Source organism: Chelonoidis abingdonii, chromosome 23 (genome assembly GCF_003597395.2).
Source record: "Chelonoidis abingdonii isolate Lonesome George chromosome 23, CheloAbing_2.0, whole genome shotgun sequence".
NCBI lineage: Eukaryota > Metazoa > Chordata > Testudines > Testudinidae > Chelonoidis > Chelonoidis abingdonii.
The window spans coordinates 8,328,121-8,355,484 of NC_133791.1; the positions used below are offsets into that span (position 1 = coordinate 8,328,121).

General features: G+C 48.0%; 2 protein-coding genes across 2 annotated transcripts in view; both read right to left on the reverse strand.

Annotated features, from left to right (window-relative positions):
• Positions 1–2,590: 2,590 nt before the first annotated feature.
• On the reverse strand, positions 2,591–14,986 carry LOC116824598 (putative pleckstrin homology domain-containing family N member 1). Its single transcript, XM_032779986.2, has 11 exons — positions 14,717–14,986; positions 14,127–14,217; positions 13,322–13,468; positions 11,214–11,300; positions 10,274–10,346; positions 9,557–9,693; positions 7,333–7,479; positions 5,605–5,691; positions 4,574–4,649; positions 3,828–3,904; positions 2,591–3,181 (listed from the first exon to the last, which is right to left on the reverse strand). The coding sequence occupies exons 1-11, from the start codon at positions 14,803–14,805 to the stop codon at positions 3,110–3,112; spliced, it is 1,083 nt and encodes a 360-aa protein (XP_032635877.1). The 5' UTR covers positions 14,806–14,986; the 3' UTR covers positions 2,591–3,109.
• A 4,747-nt stretch (positions 14,987–19,733) lies between these two features.
• The window catches only part of TTLL10 (tubulin tyrosine ligase like 10), a 46,636-nt gene continuing 39,005 nt past the window's right edge, over positions 19,734–27,364 (reverse strand). Inside the window, exons 11-12 of the mRNA XM_032779984.2 lie at positions 21,760–21,853; positions 19,734–20,881 (exon numbers count right to left, since the gene is read on the reverse strand). Of these exons, the coding sequence (XP_032635875.1) occupies positions 20,079–20,881; positions 21,760–21,853 (897 nt within the window). The 3' untranslated portion in view covers positions 19,734–20,078. The remainder of the gene's footprint in view (positions 20,882–21,759; positions 21,854–27,364) is intronic.

The following is a 27,364-nucleotide window of genomic DNA, read 5'->3' on the forward strand; positions in this document are numbered from 1 at the left end:
AGCTGACTCACCCTTACTACAGAGTTTTTGCAAATAAATGTCTGACAAACTTCAGGGCATATCAAAAAACCTGTGACTGACATTTTTTATTCCCAAGTGTAGTGCTTTTAATTAGGTACCTTCTGCACGTCCATTCTGCGTGAGGGAGAGGGTACAGGGGTCTCTGCGGGGAACTGAGACTCTCTGCCACCATGAGGCGGGCCAGGCATCTTGTTAGTCTTTCTGCCTTGTTTCTCTGCCCCTGCCCCTGCTCCTGCTGGGCTGCAAGCTCAGGCTGCTGTCAGGCATAGGGGCACCAGTTTAATAATACTGCATAGGGCCCCATAAATTCTAACCATGGCCCTGGGGGTGCCAAAAAGCAGTGCCCTGGCTCGGCAGGGAGAAGCCGCCTTCTGGATGCACTGGAGAGCCAGAGCGTCGGCTTGCAGGAGTGGTGAGCCCCAACGATGGAGGAGCCAGCGTGGCACAAGGGGGCGGGAGCCCTGCAAAGGTGGCAGGGCTGCTAGCAGGGAGCAGTCGCGCCCTACGCCCCTCCTGCCCAGACTGCGGCCTTGTGCCCCCCCCCAGGGGGCTCCTTCAGGCTGCAGCAGATGCATGAGGGCAGAGGCCCCCATGCGCCCCCCCAGCTCCTCCCTCGCTGTTCTCAGGCTCTGCGGCTCCCGGACATGTAAGCCACTGCCAGACACAGAGTCCTGAGCCTGCCTCAAGCCGCAGTGCAGGCCACACTCCGAACCCGCAACCGGAGCCAGAGGGAGAAACAGTGGCAGCAACATGGCCTCTCCACATTGCATCGCTGCAGGAGCTCCCAGGTGCACTCCTTCCGCCGAGCGCTCACGGCCCAAGCCTGCAAACCAGTAGCGACTCGACAACCACCGCTGAGCTCGGGGGCCTGTGCACCCCTCCAGGTATCACGTGACAGGGAGGGGGGAATCTGCTCTGCGGAGCAGCCCCTGGGCATGGCTGGCCCCTGGGCAGGCTGGCCCCTGGGGGTCTACAAAGGCTCATTGGGATTTGCCCCTCAATGAACCGATGTAACGGGGGGGGGCACAAGGTGGAAGTTTCGCTTAGGGTGCAAAATATCCTTGCACTGGCCCTGTTTGAAGATGAACATCAAAGGTTTGTTCTGGTATATTTGGGGGAGCAGAAAGATACCCTGGGCTCCTTCCATGAAGACAAGCTGCCATCAGGCTTGATTTTGTGAAAAGGGAATCTCGATCCATCTAATTGAAAATACTGGGAAAAGGACTCGGGATAAGCTATCTTGTAGGAGACAGGGGAATGCCTTGTTTTACGTTTCGGGTCTAGGAAGTACGGTATGATTTTGTTTTCTGTGTAACCATTTGTGTCCAATATTCTTACTCACGATCACTTGAATCTCTGTTTTTAATAATAAACGTATTCTTGTTTTTTCTCTCTCTCTATATATATATCTAAGTGTGGTGGGTTCAGTAAAGTGGGGCTCCTGATTTGACTTTTGCAAGGTTTGGGCATAGTGGATCTGAGAGTTCTGGGAGTCCTCAGTGGACCAGGAGCTGTGTGCTCCAGAGGGATGCTCGGAGGACTCAGGGGTCAGTGTGTGCTTATTGCTAACTCCCAGAGAGGGTGCATGAGGCCAGTGGAAGCCTGGAAGGGAGTTCTTGTGTTGCCAGGGGCTGGTGGTTTCAGGGAGCCAATCCACAGCAAGCATGGACCACTGCCTCATGCTATGGACAGGTGGTAGTGAGGTGCCTCAGAACCTGGGACCCCTGGGAGGTGACCTAATTACTCTCTTTAAATGCGTCCACAGGGCGGGGGGGGGGGAGGGGGAAGGGTAAACACCAGGGAGGGAGAAGAGCTATTTAGGCTAAAGGAAAACGTTAGCATAAGAACAAATGGGGATAAACTGGCCCTGAACCAATTCAGGCTGGGAATTAGAAGAGGGATTCTAACCATTCACGTAGTGAGGTCCTTGGACAGCCTCCCAGTAGGAGCTGGGAAGCAAACAACTTAATTAGTTTTGAGAGAGAGGGTGTTGGGGTTCCTTGTGAGGGTGGAGGGTAGGGCTGGGCATCCCTTGGGGTGGCTTCTGATTTACATCTCAAAGCTCATGCACAGGGTTTCAGCCAGCCACCTGCAGGGGTCAGGAAGGGATTTCCTCCATTTCCCAAGATATTCCGGTTTTCTTTGTATCAATCTCCTTCCTTGGAAGCATACAGGATGGCGACGGGCAGAGAGGGGACATTGGATGAGGAGGGCCAGGCCTGTGACATGGCATGGAGCATCCTCTCTCTCAGATGCTTAACTGGTTGGTTCTCGCTCACATGCTCAGGGTCTAGTTGATTGCCATATGTAGGGTCGGGAAAGAATTTGCCCTCGACTCAGATTGGCAGTGACCATGGGTGGGGTGGGGGAGTCAGCTTCCTCTGCAGCATGTGGGTGCAGGTCACTAGTCAGGATTTTCTGGGTATATCACACTTGATTATTTCCCTGCTCCTCCATGGGCTTCAGGCACTGGTACACCTCTATCCCTCCTAGTCTCTGCCTGTCACACATACTGGTCTAGTCTCCTCTGGGCTGGGATACTTGCGTCTCATTCTGGGTGCTGGGTTTCGTGTGTGGGTGTTGGGGGCCCGTGCTATACGGGAGGTCAGCCTAGATGACTGGGTGGTCCAGTCTGGCCTTAAACACTATAACAGGAAGGCTCCTTTCTGCACAAGACTTGGACTTGGGCTGATGGGTTTTATTCATCCTATTTACACACTACTTTAGGTTATTTCTCTCTCTAAGAAGCAGCAGCCAATAAATAAAGTGATCAAACTAGGAAGGATTCCCCCTCAAGGAGTCTGATCAACCGGGATGATATCCAGGGGGTTCCAACAGGCCATCGGCAACAGCAGCTAATCTGGGCACAAATGAGTCCAGCCAGGGACCGTACCCCACAGAGTAGGTTCAGATCGAGGACTCACAATTCAACCTTCTCAGTCTGAAGGGGTTTGGATTCAAGTTGTTTCTGGGCCATCTCTAGTTTTGCCAATGGTGGGCATCTTCCTCCAGTATCCTTAGCCATCGATTTGGCCCCTCCAGTCAGCGCTGTCACTGGGTGCTAGCCTTTTCCATAGGCTCCATAGTTCTAACGCTGCAGTGATTTCTTTGGCACCATTGGTGGTGGCTGGACAGTCACAGTGTCAAGGATTTGCTCAGGCTGGAACAGATTGATGTCAGCAGATTAATGCACTAATACAGCAATGCTGCTGGAAAGACTTCAAGCACTTTTAAGATTTTAAGCATTCAGAAAAGGTGCAGCCTGTCTCAATCCAAGTTCTTAAGGGTCTCAGATCTTTTCTACTTTTAAAATCTTGCAGCTCAGTTCACCATGATTCTTTTGTGAACCCCAAGTATGGTGCAGAGGCAACCAAATGGTCAATATATGCCATGTGTCTCCCTTTATGCATGATCCACAGAGCATATCACTCTACTAACAGTGATTAGCTAGCGGTCTCTGCCCTTTAGGTCAAGCTGTAACGGCCTATGCTTTCTGCAGTGGAGGTGGGGTGTTCAAACCTCCAGGATGATTGCATGTGATACACACACACATTCTGATTAGGAAAAAGTATTGTGGTCCCCCATGATGAACCCTTTAGGTGGGAGGATAAGTTCCAAGGGAACTGAATGGTCACCCTGAGTGCTAACAGGTTTTGAATCATGGAGGACCCTTATTGGGGGTGGGTGGGAGGGAGGAGTAGGATAAGCAGTTGTGTGTAAGGTTGGGAAAGTCCCAGGTTGGAAAAGCATAAGCCATAACAGCCACAGAGCAAAGAAGGTGTATGGGAGTCATATTTGATGAGGACCTTTTGTAGGTAGAAGAGGCATTTTTCATAATCTTCAGCAGTGGAGCAGCTGACCAGGATCGGTTCCGTCAGGCTTCCTGCCAAGAGAAGAGTGAGGCATGTGGGCACATTTTGGTGCAGGAATAGTCCATGCATCCTTCTTCTTGGCCAATGCATTACAGCATACACTGGGAGAGAGCACAGGTATTCCAGCTGTGTCCCAGCAGGCAAAGAGTTAACCCCCCCCTTCTCCTCCTCCTCCCCTCCCTACACCTGCTCAGACCTCTCACAGGTGTACAGGGTGGAGTAATGAGACAGGGCTGGAGCAGGTTGGCCAATCAGGCAACACAGAAGACCATAAAAGCCTGCTAGCCAGCAGCAAGGTGAGTGCATTGTGGCGGGCGGGCGGGGCGGGCGTGGGGGGTGAGTGCTCCGGCCATGGTTGAGTGTAGTCTGAGTGGAGGCGGTGGGTGAGGAGAAGAGGGCTATTTAGGCTGATTTTCTGTAGCTACAGTCTCTTGTGCTAGAGAAGAGGCAGGGCTCAGCTAATGACTGGGAAGAGGATTCTTCAGTGAGGCTGCTGGACACAGGCAGAGCCTGTAGCCCCATTAGCTAAACACAGCCTGTATATCCTAGTGTCCTCACCTGGGGCCATCTTACCACAGGCCCGGACTAAACAGTTAGGGAAGGGACAGCTGATTCCATTGCAATGCAAAAATCCTCATGGCACAATCAGTTCTCACCATGACCATCAATCCCTGGCATACCTATGATTTCAAATTCCAGCCGCCCCAGCACAGCAGATTTCTCCTTTGCTTGGATCCCAGCTAGAGGGAGTTTTCCCTTCAAAGAGAAAAGGAAAGAGAAAATGCCTGGAGTGTATAGGCACAAGGTAGCACCCCTCTAAATGAGCCCTCTAGCACAGCTCATGGTGCGCTGTGTTACAGAAGCTGCTAGCATCCAGTAAGAGCGGCAGGCCTCCCATGTTTGTGTCTATTTAGCAAATATGGATATTTAGAACCCAGCCCTCTCCCTGTGGTTCCTTCAGGTTATTTTTGTTGCATCCAGAGCAAAAGATGCAGCAGTGGTCTTATAATTGCAGTTCCCTGGAAAGTAACTGCCTCTGTTTCTGCAGCGTTGTTGTAGCGGTGTCGGTCCCAGGATATTAGAGAGACAAGGTGAGGGAGAAGATTTTTGCTCACCCACCTTGTCATGCTCAGTTTCTGTTACTCAGCAGTGCAGATGCCAAGCCATGTGGCGACTGCTTTGAAGTTTAGGAGCTGAAGTTACCTTGAGCCTCCAGGCAGTTAGCTCTGAGCTAGGGCAGAAATGGAGCTAAAAGGTCATTTGATATACCCTCACACTGGTTTTTAAGGACTCTAACAGAGCCTTACTGGGAATTGCTAAGTCCTGGAGTCAGAGAAGAGGTGGGGAAATGAGAAGGGTTATGAAGTCACCAAGTGTGTCTCCTCAGACTAGTGCAGGGTTGCCCAGTCTAATATTAAACATCCCAAGCACGGTGGTTTCCACAGCTGGGAGAAGACTCCACCGCTCTCATTGTTAGGACACGTTTCCTGATATTCAGTTCAAGTTTTCCTTAGCTCAGCTTCATCCCATAACTCCTTGTTATTCCTCCCTGGGCCTCTCTAATCAACCCCTCTGCCTCCTTGGTGCTTATATCCTTCCAACACCTGTACAGTGGTTCTTGGATTCCCCCCTTAGCTCTCATTGAACCATGCGCTACAGGCTCGGTAACCTTTCTTCCCAAGTCAGTCCCCACATCAACTTCATTATTTACCTCATATGCAATGCCAGTTCTCTCTCTGTCTATGGAGAGGAAAACCAGATCCTCTGGAAACAGCACCAGCAGCCTCTCTTTAAAGTCCTGCAGAGAGAGGTACATAGCACTGCTTGGCGACATCAAAGTCACTAACTTGTACTGAATAGGGCAGTCTTAGCTTGAAGGCAGAATGGGTAGTGATGTAAAATGGGTGTGGAGAGAGACTCTAAATCACAGGGTCACTTTCAAGCATTCAGTCATCATCAGCGCTCACCCCACAAGCAGATATTTTCCCTTTCTTTGCTATAGCTACAATATAAAATATTGACAGGTCATCTGTCATAGAACGCTAGGCTGCATTACACTATTCGGACACTAGGTGGCACGATGTGCAAAATACCTTATTAAAGCCAGCCTTGGCCATACCTGGCAGAGCATTAAAGGGTCTTAGGATGAATACATCTGGTGCGTATAAGCAACAGGGGCAGCTCCAGGCACCAGTATGCCAAGCGCGTGCCTGGGGCGGCAAGCCACAGGAAGTGCTCTGCCGGTTGCCACGAGGGCGGCAGGCAGGTTGCCTTTGGCAGCATGCCTGCGGAGGGTCTGCTGGTCCCGCGGCTTCGGCGGACCTCCCGTAGGTGTGCTGCCGAATCCGCAGGACCAAGGACCTCCCACAGGAAAGCCGCTGAAGGCAGCCTGCCTTCCGTGCTTGGGGCGGCAAAATACCTAGAGCCCCACTGATAAGCAACCTCTGTAGCCAGTCCACATCTGGGACAGAGACACATGACAAAATCCTCTACAGTATATCTGAGAGAAAATACACAAGGCTTATGAAACTGATCAATTTAGAATCTGTGTTGTCATTTCCTCCCTCACAGACAGCTGCATGTAAATGCAATGTGTCTGCGTGTTTGTATAGGTATACACCTCACAATACACAGGTATTTGATACCTTATGAGTAAGGTGACCAGATGTCTCTATTTTGTAAGGACAGTCCCAATATTTGGGGCATTTTCTTCTGTAGGTATCTATTACCCCCAACCCCCGTCCCGATTTTTCACACTTGCTGTCTTGTCACCCCACTTCTGAGGGATATTTTACATACCCAGAAATCATCTGTGTCTGTCTCTTTGATACCGTGGGATCCTTTTTCACTAGACTATTTGGCTGACTCTTGATTTCTCTTAGATTACTTGTGGAACAATAACGCCTCACAAGCCAAAAGCCATTGATGATTCATATAGGGTTTCCCAGCCCATGAGAATTATTGAGATTTAGAAAAGTTCTGCCATTTTAAATTGGGAAGAAACATAGTAATCTCGAAACTTCTTGTGAACCAACAAACAGTGACAAAATTCCAGTTTGGGTTAATCAGATCATTTGCTTCTTACAATTTTGAAATGTTTTATTTAAATTTTGACATTTCCACCCTTCTAAATTTTGACTCTAAATTTACTAAAATTTTGAAATGAAAAGTCATCTAGCCTCAAAAAAAAAAAACCCAACACTTTTCATTTCAGAAATGTATGTTTCTCAGACAGTTTTGGTTTGAAGGCATCGGCATTTTATGGTGAAAAATTGGTAGGTTGAAAAATTCCTGACCAGCTGTTGTTTCCATATGCACTCATCTAGCTAGGACCCCAGGCTATCTCAGTCCAGTGACTCCATGTGAACCCACGCTCCAGATGCTTCTAGTCCTTCTAAGGTGATCCACATGTTTTAGAGCAATAGATGCTGTACGTTACCCCCGTGCTGGCATAAGCCACTTGCACCATGGCCAGGTAGTGTATCTGTCCTAGGTGCTGGATGGGTTTCCCTTCCCACTTCAGAATGGTGGTGTAAAACAGATGCTTCATCAGCTTCCGTTTCTTCCACTGCTCATCACATGGAACCTTTTCCGAGACATATCAGAATGCAACACAGAAGAGAATAAAAATAGAAGTGTGATGTTTGTTAGAGGTTTGAAGGTGTTAGATGAATGTTCCACTGTTTATGACATTAGCATAGGATTTACGAGAGCTGCGTTCGAGTCCCTTCTCTGCCCCAGACTTTCTGTGCGACACTGGGCAAGTCACATAGCCACTCTGCGCCTCAGTTTCCCACCTGTAAAATGGGGATATTAGCACTGCTTTGCCTCACAGCAATGTTGTGAGGCTAAAGATATTACAGATTGTGAAGTGCTTAGATACTACAGGAATGGGGTCCATATAAGTACCTTAGATAAATTTGCATCTGAAGCTAAACTTCCCCCAGGTTTGAGAGGGGACATTTCGTGTGATGTGAGGTTCTGTTTTGGCCCAGTTATAGAAATGGGCCTGATCCAAATGAGAATTTTCCCCAAATTCAAAGCAGTTTGAGCCTAGAGGTCTTAATCAGGCCTGTCTCTAAATGGCATAAGAATAAGCCTGAACACCCCTTCCCCTTGTTGGGAGATTTGAGAAAAATATTTAGTCAAGGCCTTTCTCACCAACCAACCACCAGGGCCTATTCTCTCCCCGTCCCTGAGATTTTACACACTTCAGGTTGTTCAGTCCCCTGTGCAGTCTGTAAGCCCTGCAGCACAGCTACGTTTTAGCACATAGGAGCAGTGGGGACAATCAAACGGTGCCTTGGTCTTGCTGCACTGGAGTGGAGTCGGTCTTTCTCTGAAAGGGAGACTTAGTGATGGATAGGTTGGGTGAAGCAGCCTTTGCTGGAAGGTGGATGAGCTGCTAAGGGTATGGGAGTTACGCATTGGTTAGGTGGGCTTACCCCATAGCACACAATAAAGGCCTAATCCGTATCTAGTGGACCATTGATTAGCTATGCATTAGTAGATGGATAAGCAATGGAGCTGTAGGTTTTGTAGGTCTGTGTGGGTGTTATAACATCTGTATAATCTTTTAGAGATGGAAAAGTGTGAACAAAGGTTCTTGGCAAAGAATATTAAGATCTGAACACCCTGTTACTGTATTTTGGGGGTGCATAGGGAAAACAAGGAAAGTCCCTGTCATGTACCAGGACTGCTAGGTTTGTTGAGTGGTGAGTGGTGGGTTTGTCGGCTTTCCTTGGGTTTGTGAGGTAACCCGTGGGCCTGGTTGAACTGTTCCTGAAACATCCTTACAATAAGTAGGTGATTCGAAGAAAAGGACCCTTAATTGAACTTTCAGGTGGTCAGGCTCAAGAGAGGAGTGATGGACTAGGCTGGGTCTGGGCTTATCTGAACCTTTCCTAGTTAGAAACATGAAGACAGAATTTGAAGGGGAGAACTGGATGAAAAACCTTAAGAATATTCACTGCGTTAAAATATGCCACCCCTCAGTAGCATGCAAATGCAGGCCTATTCTCAACTTCAGTGTATGCCTGTCCTCTGGTAGCACTTCATGGTATTGTGCTGTGGCTTATGAGGCTCTGTATGGAACAGGCCAGTAGACACTTCAGACCAAATCTTCCTTTTTGGGACAGTAACTAATGGGAAGGTTGAATGTCTGGCCTGACTAAACATTTCCTTATGGTCTGTCAATCACAGCCCCATTCTGTGCCTCAGAAAACCAGCTGTTCAGCTGACTGTGTCTCAGCCAGTTAGAAAAACTAAATGTCAGTGGTATGAAAGTTCATAGTGTGTTTAGCAGACTTGGTCTCTACAGCCTATGATGGATCTGTGGTGTCCTCAGGGTGTACACTGGCTTGGAGGAAAGGGTCACATCTCCCTCTAGAGTCTGCCTCCAGCCACCAGAACAGGTTGTTAATTGTCAGTTCAGGTAGCACAGGGTTGTGCGTGGGATGGCTGGGCTCACTGCAACTGACGGGCTTGGTGTCCATCACTCTGGTATTTTGTTTCTGGCCTCGGGGCATCATACCCCCATCTGGGAATGCACAGAGAACTTCAGTCTCTCTGAACTCAGGAGCCACAAATGTTTCTTGTCCCCATCCCATTCATTTTGCATCTACTCTGGGCTTTACCCACCACCACCAGCAAGGCAGCCTCACCAGGAAAGAAATGATATTGCTGGGGTGGGCTGGACAGTGAGCATTTGCCATCTTGATGTGCTGCTGGATGCTGAGAACCCAGATGTGGAATTCAGCTGGACTCAGGCATGAGATGATCCTGGATTCTATCATGGGCCCTATGGAAGGAAACACACAGCTCTGGCATCCCAGGAAGAAGAGAGAACTGCCTCTGGGTCTGATGGGTAAATTCCTCCCAGCATCCCAAGACTTCACAAGCTGGTAGCCAGCCTTGCAGGCATCTCCTTTGGGACCAGTTCTATTCCTGATGCTGAGACAAGCTCATCCCCGTCTTATGGTCCGTGATGGTGAGTTCTCGGCTAGTCCCCATCAGAACTAGACAGTTGACCTGCTCTACTTGAAAAGACACTGGCCTCTAACAGGTGGGCTCAGCACTTTGAGGGAGCAGATTCAGGAGAATCTATCATTTAGGGTCACCTTAGCATGAAGGGTCACAGTTGACAATGAAGCTTTGCTGCATTTACACATGAAGATTAGGAATCCCAATGCCCCCAGCCCTGCCTGAGCCTTATCCCTGTTGCATGCACTTGGCATATGAGTACCCCTGTTCACAGGAAGAGGGGTGAGGTGGTGCTTGGAATGAGCACAGGGGGACAAGTGGCCGTCTTTCCCCTGTCAATCACGTGAGGATCTTCCACCTGTTTAAGCCTTTCACAGGAGTCTAGAAAAAAGGCTTACCCGTCATTTCAAACATGCAGCCAGTGTCACTCGGCACATCCCTCACGTTCATCCCTGCCAGCGGAAGCAGGCCCTGCAGCAATGGGGAATTACTGTTAGAAAGCAATCATTGTAACACCCTCCTCTCCACGCTCTCTCAGTCACGCACTTTCCTATAAAGTCAGGCTCTACTTCTCCCACATCCAGTGTTTCCCTGCCTCCTGAAAGCTGGTCCCCTACTTTAGGAAAATGAAATTCCACTTGGGCCCAGCTCTTTCAAGGGAGGCAGCATCACCTAGTTGCTAGAGCACTGGAATGGAACTCAGGAGACATGAGTTTGATTTCTGGCTCTGCCGATGACCTTGGGCAAGTAATTTCCCTGCTCTGTGCCTCAGTTTCCCCATCTGTAAAATGGAGATAATGATGCTGACATCCTTTGTAAAGAATCTGTGGAAGAAATCTAGTTCTGTTTTGAGCTCTAGGGATGGAAAGTGATTGGAAGAGTGTGTATTGCTATTATTCAACCCTGCCATGCGGTGTTAAAGAGCTCTCCATGCTAATTCATACACTTACTGTGCCTCTTCCCTCCATCACCCTGCCAGGCTGGCACACCCCAAACTTTGGACAACATGCCTTATTCTTTGATTTGGCTCCTGTAGCTCATAATTCTGTACATCTGTGATTTCCTTCTCTCCCTTCTGTTGTCTCTTCCCTCCTCATCACGCCCTGATGATGGTCAGGCCTGGATTCCCTCTGGTTTCCTCTGCTTTAGAGGCCCACGGATCAGGACGCTCCTTTTGTAGCTAAAGAGTTTTCTAGCTGAGCCCCTGTTCTGATATTTAGTTACTGTATTTGTGCCACAGACATGCAGTAAAGGGATGGCTTGGTGCCTTGATGGATGAAGCCCAGTGCTCCAATGAACAGGGGCTCTACACGGTACAAAGGGAACCCTGTGTTTTACCTGGTAGATAAACGCCTTCTTCATGTGATCCACTGATAGAATCAACAGCTGGAAGGGGAACAGCACAATGTACCGTTCAGACATCTCCTGTGGAAATAAGGTTTTATTTTCATTATAGTCCTAAAATGTTAAGCCATATTTAAAATAAAATATGATCGAGATTAAATTTCCCCAAGCTCCTTGGCTTACCCGTTCTTCATCACTGCAGTATTTTGTACATCTATACGTGCTCACAGTTCCAATAGGTCAGGTTGTTTAAGGGCCGTAGAAGGGAGCTATGAGCTGTTCTGTGTAACGTAGCAGATGGCCCAGGATGAACCAAAATTCAAGCAAATCGCTACTCTGAATACATGGCCATTCTATAGCACCTTTCCTCAGAGGATCTCAAACACGAATGAATTAACCACAACGCTGCTGTGAGACAAGGAGTTTAGATATTACTTATCCCCATTTTAGCTCCCTCTGTTTGCCTTAACTTCCCAGAGAGCTCCTGTGTAGACATGGCCTGAGACATCAGGCTGTTTTGCTCAGCTGGAATTCATTCAGCTGTGATCCCATGCAGATCTTACAGAGATTCATGTTATTGGAGACTGTAACAAGGGGGGAGCCCTAGGATTGGTCTGGAAATGTTTTTTTATTCCTGAAACAATGAAATCCAAAGACTTGTTTTTATTATTTTATTTTATTTGATGGCCAGAAAACTAGATTTTAAAAAAAAACTGTTTTTTTCCTTTTCTTGATTTAAAAATGGTCAGTGAGGGAGAATCTACCATGACCATTGGTAAATTATTCCCGTGCTTAATAACCCTCGCTGTTAAAAATGTACCTTGTTTCCTGTTGGACTTTGTCTAGATTCAACTTCCAGACATTGGATTGTGTTATATCATTGTCTGCTAGATTGACGAGCTCATGATTAAATATTTGTTCTCTATGTAGGTACTTATAGACTGTAATCAAGTCACCCCTTAACCTTCTCGTTTTTAAGAGAAATAGATTGAGCTCTTTGAGTTTGTCACTATAAGGCAGGTGTTTTCTATTCCTTTACTCATTCTTGTGGCTCTTCTCTGAACCTTCTCCTATTTATCACCAACCTTCTTGAATTGTAGTCCCCAGGACGGGACACAGGATTCCAGCAGCAGTTACACTAGTGCCAAATATAGAGATGAAATAACCTCTTTTCTCTTACTTGAGATTCCCCTGTTTAGACATCCCAGGATCTCATTAACTCTTTTGACCACAGCATTGCACTGAAGTGGGCTGTAGCCCACAAAAGCTTATGCTCAAATAAATTTGTTAGACTCTAAGGTGTCACAAGTACTCCTGATCTTTTAGCATTGCATTGGAAGCTCATGTTCGGTTGATTACCTACCACGACACCAACATCTTTTTCAGAGTCACTGCTTCTCGGGATAGAGTCCTCCATTCTGCAAGTATGGCTCAGATTCTTTGTTTCCAGACATATACATTTTTATGTAGCCATATTAAAATGCATATTATTTGCTAGCCCCACTTTACCACGCAATCTGAATCACTCTAAATAAGTGACTTGTCCTCTTTATTTTTTACCACTTCCCAATTTTTGTGTCATCTGCAAACTTTCTCAGTGATAATTGTATGTTTTGTTCCAGGTCAATGATAAAAAAATGATAAACAGTGTAGGACCAAGAACCTAGCCCTGAGAGTACCCACTGAAAACAGACCCGCTCAATGACAAATCCCCATTTATAATTACATTTTCAGATCTATTAGTTAGCCAGTTTTTAATCCATTTAATGCATGCCATGCTAATTTTATATGGTTCTAGTTTTTTAATCACAAGGTCGTGCAGTACCAGGTCAAATGCCTTGCAGAATTCAAAGTATATTACATCAGCACTACTGCTTTCATCAACCAAACTTGTAAGCTCATCAAAAAATAAAAGATATCAAGTTAATTTGACAGGATCTGTTTTCCAAAATAGCATGAAAGCAGATCCTGTTGTTGGCCCGAGGCCCAAATTAACCCCCTGGTTCTGCTTCTACCATTTAAAAATACATTGCTTTCCCCCATGCATCTGGGAAATCCCTTGCTAAAGAGACAGAAGGTGCAGACAGGATGAGGATGGTTACCTTCATGTGACAGCTGCGCATCAGAACCAGTGAGGACCATACTATTTCCCCAAGGGAGTGGATGCTCCTCCCTTCCCAGCCAGTGATGGGCTGTGTGAATAGGAAGTTCCTTAGTTCCTCCCGTGTTCTCCCCCACAGGACTTCTGCCTGGAAGCAAAAACAACGTCTCTTTATTAGCTTGATGGGAAGTGTCCTGAAAAACATGGAAACTGGAGGTGGAGCCAATGGAATCTAGGTGCAAACTCCTGGACATTGCTCTGGTGTTTAGATGTAAGGCTCAGAGAGGAAGGGATGGTCTTGGATTGAACTGAGAATCAGGAGACCTGGACTCAGTTCCCAGCTCCTGCCATTCATCTACTGTGAGATGTCTCTATGTACAATGGGGCGAAGAGCATTGTGAGGTGCTCCTGGGGACAACACCCTGCATCTGAGCCTGTTTGTGGCCTATAGGAGCTGCCCTGACACAAATCATAATGGCATTAGACTCACTTGTGGGTTCAGCTCGCTGATCCTCCCCTGAAAATCTTCCTCTTCAGCTAGCCTCAGGTTCTGTGAGAAACAGTGTGTGGATTTGTATGACTGTAAAACTGGAGGGGAAAAGACCTCCCCTCACCCTGCGATACTGAGAACCATTCATGGTTGTTTGCGGCTCAGGGCCTACCCATGTAATGGTGTCAGATGCCTTACTGGAGTGGAAAAGCCTAAGCGGAGATGATGACATCATGCCCCATTGAAATAAACAGGCCCGGACTCTCCTACCTGACTACACGTGACTCTTGGCTTGTGAGGTTCTGCTTATACTCACACCTCCTGTCTCTGTCGCAGTCTCTGTCGCGGTCACGGGGTCCCTGAGATGGACGGAGCCTTCACTCTGAGCTTCTGAAATGGACCATTTTCTGTCATGGGGGAGGAAGGGACAGGAAACAGGAGATGAATAGGAGAGGTTCCTTTATTCACTTGTCCTATGGGGTTTATCTAGGTTGTGACATGAACAGGAAAGTTAATGTCATGTTCAGGCAGGAGACTAAATTCTGACATGGCCGTTTCAGCTTTTAACTGCTTGATTGCTAGGAATATTCCGGTAGGCTCTAGATCACAGGTTCTCAAACTGGGGGTCAGGACCCCTCAGGGGCATGAGGTTATTACATGGGGGGTCGTGAACTGTCAGTCTCCACCCCAAGCCCCGCTTTTCCTCCAGTGTTTATAATGGTGTTAAGTATATGAAAATGTGTTTTTAATTTATAAGTGGGGGTCGCACTCAGAGGCTTGCTATGTGAAAGGGGTCACCAGTACAAAAGCCTGAGAACCACTGCTCTAGATCGAAGGTAACTTCTGTGTATCTAGCAAGGCCATCAAGCCCTTCCAAACATCCAGATTCAAAGACATGCTGCCTACCTGCTACCCCCTATTTCCAGCAGCTCCATCTCATCCTGGCATGTCCCTGCCAATGCAGCTCGCCGGGCACTTATGCTGCAGCACCCCATCTCTTCTCACCAGCTCCCCCAGGCAAGGCACCTGCCCTCAGCCGCTTCAGTCCCCGGGGTCAAGTCCGAAATCGCAGGCTGACGTGCTGACGTTGTCTCTAACAAATGGTCCGTAAGCAAGAGGAGAAAGCACAGATGGTGGGAGGAGAATGTGCTGTGCCCGTCCGCTTACTTGCTCTTTAAGAACATGCTTTAAGAACATGCTATGGATGTAAGGTTAGAGGCAGGAAGATCTGAGATGTAAAAGTGTTTCCTGTTGGTCTGAAAACCTTTCCTCTCCCATCCCCCAGTGTCACAGCTTCCGGCTAAGGAGATGGAGGGGGGATAAGCAAATGTGACAGTTTGACTCTCAAACCCAACCAAAATAAAGAATGAACATGATCTGTAATACACACCCAGAGGGATGCCGAGAGCAGAAGCCCCAGCAGCGTGGCAAGCCTGGGGGTACAACTAGGAATCACTTGATGAAAGAGAGGATTTGAGGACAAATTTCCAACTATTGAGGCTGTGGCAGAGTGCTAGGAACCAACAACTGAGCCATCTGATCATGTAAACACCAGTTATTCCCCCCACCCCCACCCAGGTGGACCTGACTGTACCTAATTAATGCATAAGAATGGGCTGGGGGAAGACGAAAGAGTTAAGTAACCCACTACAGAGAGGGTAGAAGAAGGCACCGGAAGGAGGTGCTGGCTAGCAGAGCCAGAACCAAGAATGATCTGTGGGGGGAGAGATATCTTCCCTCTCCTCTCCTCAGCAAAGGGCTGAAAAGCAACTGGTACAGGTGATGTATGGATGAGGAAGGTGGTGGGAAGACCCATGTGAGTAAACTCTGTGCCAGGTGCTTAGCCATGGAAGGGCTCTGAACAGTTTGTGTAGACTACGCAGCCGATGGGAATGGGACATTGTTCTGCCACGGGGCTTGGTATGTAATAGTCTCCCTCGGGGAGAGCCCTATTACCAAACCAATTTGAAACTGGACTGCGCAGAGCCAGCGTGGAAGGGGAAGATGGGCCTGAATAAAGGTCCTTTTCCTCTTTGTGTTTCTGGGATTCTATGAAACAAAGGGTTTGGTTTTACTTGAATGCTGGCCAGTCAGGTAGCGACTCTTCTAGTACCTGAAGGATTGGTGGACACAGCGGGAAGGGTTTCTTTCAAGACAGTGGAGGGAGAGGAAGAGGAAAGGGAAAGGAATGGCTGAAGGAAAGGGGGAAAGGAGAGACAATCACAGAATATCAGGGTTGGAAGAGACCTCAGGAGGTCATCTAGTCCAACCCCCTGCTTAAAGCTCAACCAACCCCAACAGGGCATTGTCAAACAGGGCCTTAATAACCTCTAAGGATGGAGATTCCACCACTTCCCCAGGTAGCGATGGGAACCGAACTGACTTGATCCTTGTCCTGCCTCTTGGGATGTTGAGGATGAGTCAATGGGCTCAGGGTTCTAAGCAGAAATAGGCCCAAGCTGTGAAGTTCTTACCAAAATCTGAACTTCCTCAATGCTCAGGAGTGTGAGGATCTGGGATTTGGTTTGGCCCATTTTAGAGGCAGGGAGTCAGCTGTAAAATTTGGACTTGGATCTGAACTCCCCCAAAGTTTGGAGGATCTTAGGAGCGGAGCTGGGTATTGGTCAGGGCTCACTGGCAGTCGGAGCAGTAATCGACTTTGTTAGATGTACCTCATGTCCTGCAGCTCGTGGACATGAAAGGGTTAACACAAACGGTGGGTGTGTTGTTTTTTTTAACGCACAGGCACAAACGGAACTGAAAGGACCGGAAGCAGCTGTGAAGGCCTGTTTAGTAATGCTCTGAAGTGGTGTTACCGGCCCACAGAGCAGCAACCATACATCTGAGTCCTCCCCCAGCTCGGAAAGCAGCAACTGGTGCTCACTGCTGAGTTTCATAACACTTCCTGAATGAGTGATGTATGAGAAATGCTCTGCTGAAGCTGAACTGGGCTTCGAGAGTTGCTGGGTGGGCCGAGGGTGCACACAGTCCCTTTATAATAACGTTATGACAGCGAAACTGAAGAAGGCTGCTGTGTGCGGTAGAATTACTGCAGCCTGTGGAATCAGAACTGCCCTGATTTGCATAAATTAGCCCAGTGGTATTCACTGGGGAAGATCAATCTATACTCAGCCCTCACCACCAGCAGACCCGAGCCCAGGAATGAGAATTTGGTTCCAGATCAAGGCTGGGGTGAAGGTTTGGAACTGACAGAGCAGAAATCTCATGAGCTGCAGCCATGTGAGCTAGTTGGTTTTTGCAAGATTTCTGCCATCTTGGGCCAAAATCTCATGGCAAACGTGTCTTCCAAATCAGAACCAGAAGGCAGGTTGCTTCTGGTTTAGGATCCAACCTTGGCGGGGGATCTCCAAATCCAATAACCCTTAGTCTCTACATTCAAAGGGGCTCCGGTCCCCAGTTTTAGGGGCTTTGCCTACTTATTTCCCCCCGTGTAACTGATCCATGGTCATAACCTATCAGGGATTTTCAAACAATAAAACCATCAGCCACCAAAGTGACACATTCCCTCTGTGATGTAACGCCATTAAGTTCTATGGAAACACACCGGAGAGGAATTTAGCCCAAGATATTTGATTTGGACCAGACCAGTTATCAGCAGAAGAAAACATTCTAGGTCCAGGGGAAATGAATGTTTGCATTAGCTCTGTCCCTCACTGCAAGGCCTTTGCTAATCAGGGCAGCCGTATGAGCCTTTCTTTATGTCCGCCAGTGGGACCAGTACTGTCGACCAGCTGTTGGCGTTTTAACTACAGTGACTCAAAGCAGGCCCAGACAAGAAACTGACTTCTGGCGTCTTGTCCGCACTAGTGATTTAGGCACTGTTGGAGAGGCAGGCTGGCTCTGGAATAGCCAGGGAAGCTCATTCTGCAACCTCTCGTTGTTTGATGGTTCTAAAAACAGCCTGCTGCCTCAGCTCAGCTGGAGCTAGCAGACCGCTGCCTTTCCAGGTCTGTCTTCACCATGCTCAGAAATGCATGAGAGCTGCAAACAGTGGTTGGTTTGTGTGGGGCGGGGAAGCCAAGGAAATCCCCTCCCTCTGCGTGGGCACCTTGGGCAGAGACTCTTTGCCACCAGTGAGGGGAGGAGAACGCAAAGGGTGGGTTCTGTGCCCTCTTCTGATGACATGAGGGGCTTACCCTTGATTTACTGGGGATGTGCTGGGATTGGAGGGAGCCACACGTGGTGGTTGGAAAAGTGCAGGCCCCAGCAGATAGCGTCTGGTCATGGGACCACCCTATGCTCAGACAGATCCGGGGAATGTAACCTGGAAGGGGAATTACTGAGTGCTGAGAGCCAGGGAAGAGAAAACTCACAATCCCTGAATGACACTCTATGGTAGGATGAGATGATCAGGCACAACATGAGACATTAGGTCTCCTTCGCCCTCCAGCCTCACACCTCATTTGGAACAATTCCTGCTCTGATCAGGGCCGGGCCGGGGGGGTAGGGAAGGTGTTTTTTACACAGTGCTAGGGAGGCATCACATCTGGGTATCAGGGCCTGGCATACAGATAGTCCCTAAGGCTATCTGTGACTCTGCTGCTCGTGTACACGGACTCACACTTCTTCTCATCAAGCTAGTGTACGAATGGCAGGGCAGCCACCGTAGCATGCAGTAACGGCATCGGAGGCACGGCTGAGCCATGCTGAGAACATATCCCTAGCTCATAGTGTAGACGTGGCCTAAATCAGATTAGGAACTGCTACCTTTCCCATGATCCTCTGCAATGAGCACGGTCATGGGCTGAATATAGGATTGGGTAGCACACTCTGCCACTGACTCCCTCTGTGACTCTGGGCCAGGCACTTTGACTCCTGGGGCCTTAGTTTTCCTCTCTATAAAGTGGGGGCTTACTGCTTGGGAGGTGTGTGGGGGGGGGGAAGGGCGTTGTGTGGCTCTGTTCAGGTTGATATGATGCTATTCAAGTACGATTATTAAATGCGTACAGGCAGGATTTCACACAAAAGCCCACTTGTGTTTCAGTGCAAACAGGAATGCTGGTCAGGCATCCTGCCTTCGAGCTGCTATGGTTCCAAGCATCATGAAGGTGACTCACTTGGGACTAGTTTGTAGCATGGGGACCTCCTGCTGACCCTTCTGCAGAGCAAAGAGGGGCTTGGAAAAGACCACGCCGCTGAGTGGTCAGAGCTGGAGGACCTGTGCCTCGTTCCCTGCCATAGTGTGGTGTCCAGAAAAGAGGGTGGCTCCTTGTAGCTGGGGGAGAGGTGGCAGAACAAAGTACAGCAGGATGGGAGGGAATAATTCATCCTAGGTGGAAGTGGAATGTACCACTATAGAAAGTATTATGCCATTAACCAGCTCTTTGCAGACCATGCAAGAGAGGTCTGGGAAATCTCACTAGCTTAACTGACAGAAGAACATAAAAACAGCCACACTGGGTCAAACCAAAGGTCCATCTAGCCCAGTAGCCTGTCTTCCGACAGTAGCCAATGCCGGGTGCCCCAGAGGGAATGAACAGAGCAGGTAATCATCCAGTGATCCATCCCCTGTCACCCATTCTCAGCTTCTGGCAAACAAAGTCTGGGGACACCAGACCTCTATACCAGAGGTTCTCAGCCCGCAGCCCGTGGGCCACTTGTGGCCCAAACAGCACATAACTGCGGCCCATGTGACAGCCTCAGGGCCATGCAGATACTATAAATATTATGTCGATGTGGCCTGACTTAACAGAGAGAGAGCGGCATATGCGGTCCATAACGGTAAATAGGTTGAGAACCATGGCTCTATACGATCATGCTAATAGAATTGTGAATAATAGATCCCTAGAACATGAGTGTCTGGTGCATAAACAAGAACACATGTGCATATATCTGGAATAATACATGATTAGGAGTGCACATTACATACATAATTGCACAGGACACACAATGGCATACATGGGTATAACTGAGTCTGTGCAGCTGCCATGAAAAGAAACGCTCTGGAAGAGGACACCACACTCTGTGGTTTCATACTCATTCCATGGATTTATAGGATGATGCTGTGTGCAGGAGGAGGGGAGGGAACCATATTGATTATGGGGGGGTGTTACAATGGTGATCAGTAGTCAGTGTATTGCAGAATCATCTCTCTCTCTCTTTTAAAATGATAACAAAACAGCTTTTAAAAATCAGTGACGGTTTCCAAAAAAATGCTTAGATACGTCACAGATATATAGAATGATTTGAGGTTTTTTTATGTTCCTTATGGGAAAGCATTATGTATTCAACACACAGCGATCTCAGTCTAAGACCCGCGATGGGACACCTTTTTTTGATCATCTGGAGGCGGCCTGGCACCCTGGGATACAGCTACTGCTTTGCTGTCACTGGTCGATGGTATTTCCTTGGCTGTGGGGTGCATCAGGGGTTGGTAGAGCGACTTGGAGTGGCCTCCCAAGCAAGGTGAGCTACCTGAGACCTTGGACTGGAGGTGGAGAAAGACCATCTGGGAGCTGATGAAGGCCGGGTCTTCTTTAGTGGATGTGGGAGATTTAATCCCGAAGGTCTGCTGTAACCACACGCCATAGGCGGTCTCTTTTGAAGCAGCAGCTGTGGGAACAATAGTGCTGGCCATGTCCTTCTCTGAGCCATCGTCCGTGCTATGCTTTGCCATGCTACCTTCTGCTGAGAATGTCAGAGGCCTGATAATGTACTGGCTGCATGTACTGCTCACCTGGCTGCTTTGGGCTGTGGGGTTGAAAGGATGGCAGGCGTAGATGCTGTGTATGTCAGTGATCTGCACCTGTGGCATAGTTAAGACAGTTCTCTGGGAAACCTTCTGAGGAGGGGAGTTGGTGTTTTCCCCAGAGTCACTTGGTTTCTTTGGAGGCTTCTCTTCTGCTTTGAGAGGATGCCGAGCAAGGTGGCTGGTGCTTTCTGTCAATGACCTTTGGTTCCTAGCGATACCCAGGGCATTCCTGGTCTTTGAGGATCTCAGTCCAGCTTCGGACGTACTCCCGTTATGGAGCAGCACAAAATGGCACTGTGTCCGCAAAGGTAAAATCCTCTGACCTTTCAAGCTCTTGTTGAAAATCTCAAGAGCCAAATCTATGACAGAAGACATGATCATGACATGGCTAAACACCTCTACACACACACACCAAACTATACTGCACACCACACAAAGCACAGCTAAGTCACCGAAAGGACACACAGTCAGGACATGACTAAATACCCCAGCATAACAACCGCTATGCACAACAGTCATAGCTATGAAAGGAAACACAGTCAGGACATTATTAAACCATCTTGCACAAAGACACGCACTTCTCACGTCTATCACAAACCTCTTGTGCAACTCGCAAGTCCCTCTGTGCCTCAGTTCCCCATGGGTAAGATGGGGACAATGGCAGGGCTGCTGAGAGGATAAATACATTAAAGATACTATGCTAACAGGGGCCAGGTAAACGCCCAAGTCAGATAGACTGTGCTTGCGTGTTGCTAATCCCTGTGCCTGCAAAAGAACGTGCATCTGAAAGCTGCACTTACAGGAACGTCTGGGTACAATTTGAAGGGCTGTTTATAAAAATGCAACCCACACATTTTGCATAAGAGAAAACATATTCAGGCACATGTTCTGCCCTGAATGAGCAGGTGGCTACAAACAGTAACAATCCTAAGCAGTCTCGGTTAGAGTAGGATTTTCAAAAGCACAAGTCCCACTGAAAGTCAATAGGACTAAGTCTCATAAGTGCTTTTGAGAGTCCCAGCCTTAGTGCACAAAGGGGCCCACGCCAGTTTTGCTAGCAGGTCTGTCCATTGATTGCAATGGGCATTAGACCCCATCCAGAGTTTGAGATCCATGAAAACCCTTATGCAAACAGAACCTGACTTCACTTCTATTCTGTATAATGCCCAAAACCATGTTGTTGTGCCTTTGCTGCATTGGGGAAGCTGAGACATGGATTGCAGGACTCTTTACTTACCCAGAGTCCCATTGACCACGGTGGGGATGATGTCCTGCAGCGCTGCACAGTTGGTGTGCAACGCAGGGTTTGCATTCATCTCCAGGAGCCAGACCTAAAAAAAGATGAACATAGACAAGAACCCGAAAGCTACGTTTATTCCCCCACAGTTTGCACCGGTGCTGATTCATGAACATAAGAACAGGCAGCGTGAAATCAAGCCAACACAGGCCAAAACATAAGCAAAAGGCTAACCACGTCTCCAGTCTGACTGTGATCTGACTAGCGCTGTGCAAAACTTTCATAATGAGCCCTGCAGTCAGATGACATTCACCAAGCTTGTGGTTTCATTAAAAAACAGACACTCGTGAGGTTTGCTGAAATTCGTGAATCTGTTGTTAAGAGGTAGCCATTTGCAGGGCTTAAGAACACCAGCTTTATTGAGCCTACTAAGTTAGGAACAATGCTACGTATTCTTTTGTGCTCTTTATATTAACTATCTACATATACATGTGTATATTTACCTATGTCTTTTTTGTATAGCCCTTCCATAACATCTGTCAAGTGAGTTTGGAATGAACCTGTGGCAAAGTTACACAGATTGTTAGGGGAGAAGCTTTGACAAGCCTGATTCCAAGTGAGGCTGAGATCAAGATTAAGCACCAGGAGGGCCTGGTTTCAAATGAACCCAGGGCCTTGATTCCAGGGCTTGAGTTCTGAGCACAACTAGGGCCAAGTTTTGGTTTCAGCTGGAAACCACGTGAAACATTGACTTTGCATGTCTGGGTTAAATTCACCTTGGTTTCCTTTGAATTGTCAGGCTCTTTCAAATCCAAGAGTGCAAGTGAGACACAGCAGTGATGAAACCAGAGCAAACACTCACACAAAGCTGTACAAAATAAAGCAGCTGGGTTCCATAAAATCCCAACAAATTTTAAGCCCAGTGAGCTAAACCCCTCTGTTCAGCCTCTGTGTCCAGCACAGGTTCTCCAACTCACGCTGAGAACTTGCTGGGAGACTCAGAGCATTCAGCTGTTTGCAGGGAGGCAGAAAAGGGGGCTGATGCACATAATTGTTCTAAGACTGACTAGTGTGCTAATGTTGAAATGCTGTGGAGAAAGAGCGCATCATTAGAAGCAGCCAGCGTGTCTTCCTCAACAAGCGTTCCTGCCTTCTCCCCTAGAAATAAATCACTTGAATTAAGCGGGGTTGGTGCAGTAATTTTCCCTTCACCTCTCCCCCTCTTTTATTGAGAGGAAAAATAAAACTCTGAATTCTCAGTTTGTTTAAGGAAATGAAAAGATACAAAAAGGGCTTTGAAATGTGGATTGTCTCCTTCAGAAGAGTAGAAATGAAAGCGAAGGCAGCTCTCACTGAAATGGAAATGGTTTACCGGTATCACTAGAGGGCACCTAAACTCCACGGATAGCTTCTTGCAAATATTTTTTCCCCATTTTTGAAAACTTTGCTCAGCGCCCCCAACACAAAATTCAAAAGATTTTGTCCTGACAGATGAACCTTTACAAATGTCTGGATTAATGTCGTGTTTGCCTTTCATGCTTTCAAGTGAAACAGACAAACAGAAGGAGCAAAGCTCTCCATGCTACCTCTCTTATATGGCCTCCATCAGTATAGGTCAGTGGTTCTCAGCCTGTGAGGGTGACAGGCAGGCAGCTTTTGGCGGCGTACCTGCGGGAGGTCTGCCGGTCCCGCAGCTTCAATGGCAATTCGGCGGAGGGGATGCCAATGCCGCAGCACTGGCAGACCTCCCACAAGCGTGCCGCCGAATCCGCATGATCAGGGGACCTCCCACAGGCACGCCACTGAATCCGAATGACCAGCAGATGTCCCGCAGGTGCGCCGCCAAAAGCCGCCTCCCTGCCATGCTTGGGCGGCAAAAAACACAGAGCTGCCCCTGCCTCTACAGATCAGTGAATTGAACCCTAGATTCCTGTGTCCATAACCACTGGGCCATCCTTCCTCTCCTCACTTTCTAACCTATGAAGGGGGATGGGTAAACTGCAAGCTCCTCGAGGCTGGGCACATGCCTTCTTTCATTCTTTAAATAGCACTGGATACAGTCAGCATTTGACAAATGACCTTTGATTATCAATTACTTAATTTTTTTTCTATTCTGTTTGGTTCTTATACAGCTCTCATCATTGTAGCATCTGAGCACCTGTGGCTAGAATCTGTCCCATGTTACTTTGCCACTAACAGCTACCAATGGTCCTGATTCTGTGTTCCTTCTGCACCCACCACTCCTACTGCCTCAGGGGGCTGAGCTTTGGGGCTCAGAAGAAATGCAGGTTTGGGTGAGAGTTTGATTCTTTTCCCCAGAATTTCGACCTCGAGAAGTGACGTCCTATAAATGGCGTGGTCCTTTGTGCGCTGCTTAATTGTAGCAGCTGGCCAAGTGGAAAGTAAAGATTTCTTTGGGGTGTCTGAAAATAATAGGGGACAGTGCTGGTGTCTTACTTAGCAGCCCATCTCCCAGGGGACTCTAATATTCAAGACCACATGGAATTTATTACTGGGTATGTAATAATGGCTGCGTTTGATACACCTAATCGCAACACATGATATACATGGGTTTGTTCTCGCTCATCCCAGGTGTCACTCTATTGACTTCAATGGAATTACGCCTGCTTTACGCCAGGGCCAGTGAGCTCCAAACCAGGCCACAGTTATTTGTCCCATTGCTTTAAGTCCTTTGAGATCCATAGAGCTGGCGTGAAAGCTGCATTATCTCCTTTTGTTTTGTTCTAACGGTGCCTTATCTGAGCTTGTTCACAGGAAACACCAGGTGGGACCCGAGTGCCTGGCCAGAATTCATGAGCTTCTGAGTCTCTCTGAAACTGATTTTCTTTGTGGCTCTGGACAACGCATTTAGGGCCAGTTTTTCAAAGGGATTTAGGTACCTAAAGATGTAAATAGGTTCCTAGTGGGGTTTTCAAATGCACCTAAGCAAGTTAGGTGCCTCATTCCCATTTATGGTCACCAGATGTCCCGTTTTTATAGGGACAGTTCCATTTTTGGGGACTTTTTCTTATATAGGAGCCTATTACCCCCACCTCCTGTCTCGTTTTTTCACAGTTGCTATCTGGTCACCCTATTCCCATTGAAATCTATGTGAGCTCGCGCAAGGTGCTCTTGAGAATCCCATTAGACTCCTAGCTGCATTTTCAGGGGCCTCCAGACCCTTGGCCTCTCTAGGACACATTTTTAAAAAAGTTCAGCTTGCATTTAGCCATCTAAACAAGAGTCAGCTGTTCAGACATACTCGGCCCCCAACAGCTCCCCTGGGGCACCTCCGGTGAGATTTTCAAAAGGGCCTAGCACCCACTGTACTCAGCTTGTTTGAAAATCTGAGTATTTATTTTGGTGCCTGGATGGGTGCTGGGGGCAGGAGGGGGATGTTTCTGTTTAACTTTCTGACTTTTGTGTCTGTTTCCTTATGTACAAAATAGGAAAGCTGCAACTTACCTGCTTAGGAAGGGTGTTGTGAAGATTCATTAGTTAATGTTGGTACAGTGCCTTGAAGATCTAAAGAGCTGTTTAAGTGCTAACAATTTAATACTATGAACTGCAGAAGAAGCAAAATCCCACCACCAAATAAAGGTCATGCTTAAAAATAAAATAACTAAATTACCTTTTTTACTCTCTGGACATAAAAAAGGGAATCTGTGTTTCCACATTGTTTTCCTCCAGTCCTGTTCTCTAGTCTCTGCAGGGCATACCTGTTGGGTGATGCCATTTACTCTCCCTAGAGCAGTTTAGTTTTCCTGTGGCACGTATGACTCCTGCCATGTTATGCCTTTTAGCCCGTGGCTTTGTCAATGAAAGGCAGCCCTTATAAAAGCTACAGTGGGTAGTGGTTATTCTGCTGCTCTTGCCTCCCCCCACAGCTTGTTATGTGTTATCTCTTGTGTTACCTTTGAAACTAGTTGTGGAGTAAATATGGTTCCATCAATGCATACATCCTGAAGGGGGTGGGGGGAATGCATGTGCTTAGACACCCAAACACACACAGAGTGATCTGTGTGGATTACCTTGGAGCACGCGTTCTTGCCAGGAAAGTAACATTTAAAAGATGTAGCCTCCATAACTAAATCTTCTAATTAAGAAGATACTGACTACAGCTGCAACCTCAGATACAAACTCCTTCACCCCTTTGGGGGGCTGGCGGAGGGGGCAGAGATTTGCACTTATTTTGCATGTGAATCCCCAGCTCAGAAGCAGCTTTGCAGGGCTGGTGCTGAGTCTGGTCCCAAGGCTAGAGCCTGGTGGGGCAGTGATTATCTTTTTGGTCCATGATTGTACAGCACCTAGCCGTGATGGGGTCCTGATCCATGATCACCACACTGCAGCCAATTAATAATAATTCTACAGAGGCCTGGTCTCAAGTTACAGTGTGGATGAGACTGAAATCCTGAGCACACTGGAATAGTGAGAGGGGCCTTCAGTCTCTCTTGAGCTCCCCACAAGGGAACCAATTAGTGCTGCCAAAGGTCACCAAGTTAGCTGGCAGATTCTCCCCTGCACCCAAGATGGAAACGGTAAAGCAGGTTTTATCTTGAGCTCCTGAAATTGGCCTGGAACCATCTCTCTCTCTGTCACACCACTCCAGGGCCCCAACGATCTCAGGAGCCAGTGGGCAGCAGTGCCATTGAAATGAATGGAATTGCACCTGTTCACAGCAGGGGTGATTTTGGCCCTGCATCCTCAACGTGTTTGGCTTTCACAAATTGACAGGCAGAGCTGGAGTCTGCTCTCCCATGGCTGAATCCCTTTATTGCTGCTATAAGATCCACAGGCCTGTCCTCCCAGCAGCCCCTGAGGAGAGCGACCCTTTTGCCCGGCTGATGAAATCCTCTCTGTCAACTGCTTCCCTGGTTGGAGACCAGTTAAATGAACTCACTCTAAGCCCTGGGTCTTGTGCCCTGGGTCTTGGCAAAACTACTTGAGGAGACAGAACAACTGTGCCAAACAAACGCTCCCCCCGCCGCCATGCCCTCCTCCTTGCAGCTGAGACAATTGTGGTCAGCGCTGCTGAGGGGTTGTGTGTCTTTTCCACGGGCCCTGTTTGCATGCATGCTGCAACCAATGTGCTGCAGTCCATGCTCAGGGACAGAAATGCCTTTCCAAGACTGCGCAAGGCAAATGTGGGTCCCTGGAGCTCCCCTGGGGAGTGATTCAGGGGTGTCTAGACATTTGGAACAAGGAGGAAGGAAGGGCGTGGATGGGAAAAAGCTCAAATTAGCCTTTCTACCAGCACTTTCCCTCCCATCAATTCACTCCTTTGACTGTGTCTATGTGAGTTTTGTACTGGATGCACAGCTCTTGGGGATACTACCTGTACCTACAGCACAGCTCCAGCACAAGCATTGTTGATGCAAGCTTCCCCCGTCACACCTACGTTCCTCATTCTGGAGGGATTTCCGGGTGTGAGAGAAGAGCTGCAGCCATGTGACCCAGTCAGCCCTCAGTTTCCTGGCTTAGACTGACAACCATGGGGACATGCTGCACTGCCCTAAAGACACCCCCACCCCGCAAGGTTTGTATCATCTAGGCCACTGGAAATCCATCAGATGGCAACGTCTTTCAATTCCTTTCATCCTGGACC

What these genes read in the sequence shown, in the direction of transcription:
- LOC116824598 (XM_032779986.2), bottom strand. Translation starts at nt 14,805, where the DNA reads ATGGGGTGCTGCAGCATAAGTGCCCGGCGAGCTGCATTGGCAGGGACA. An exon ending in CTGGAAATAGGGGGTAGCAG is followed by an intron (nt 14,218 to 14,716) that starts GTAGGCAGCATG and finishes CCCCCATGACAG; the next exon opens with AAAATGGTCCATTTCAGAAG. An exon ending in TGGCTTATGCCAGCACGGGG is followed by an intron (nt 5,692 to 7,332) that starts GTAACGTACAGC and finishes CTCTCTCTGCAG; the next exon opens with GACTTTAAAGAGAGGCTGCT.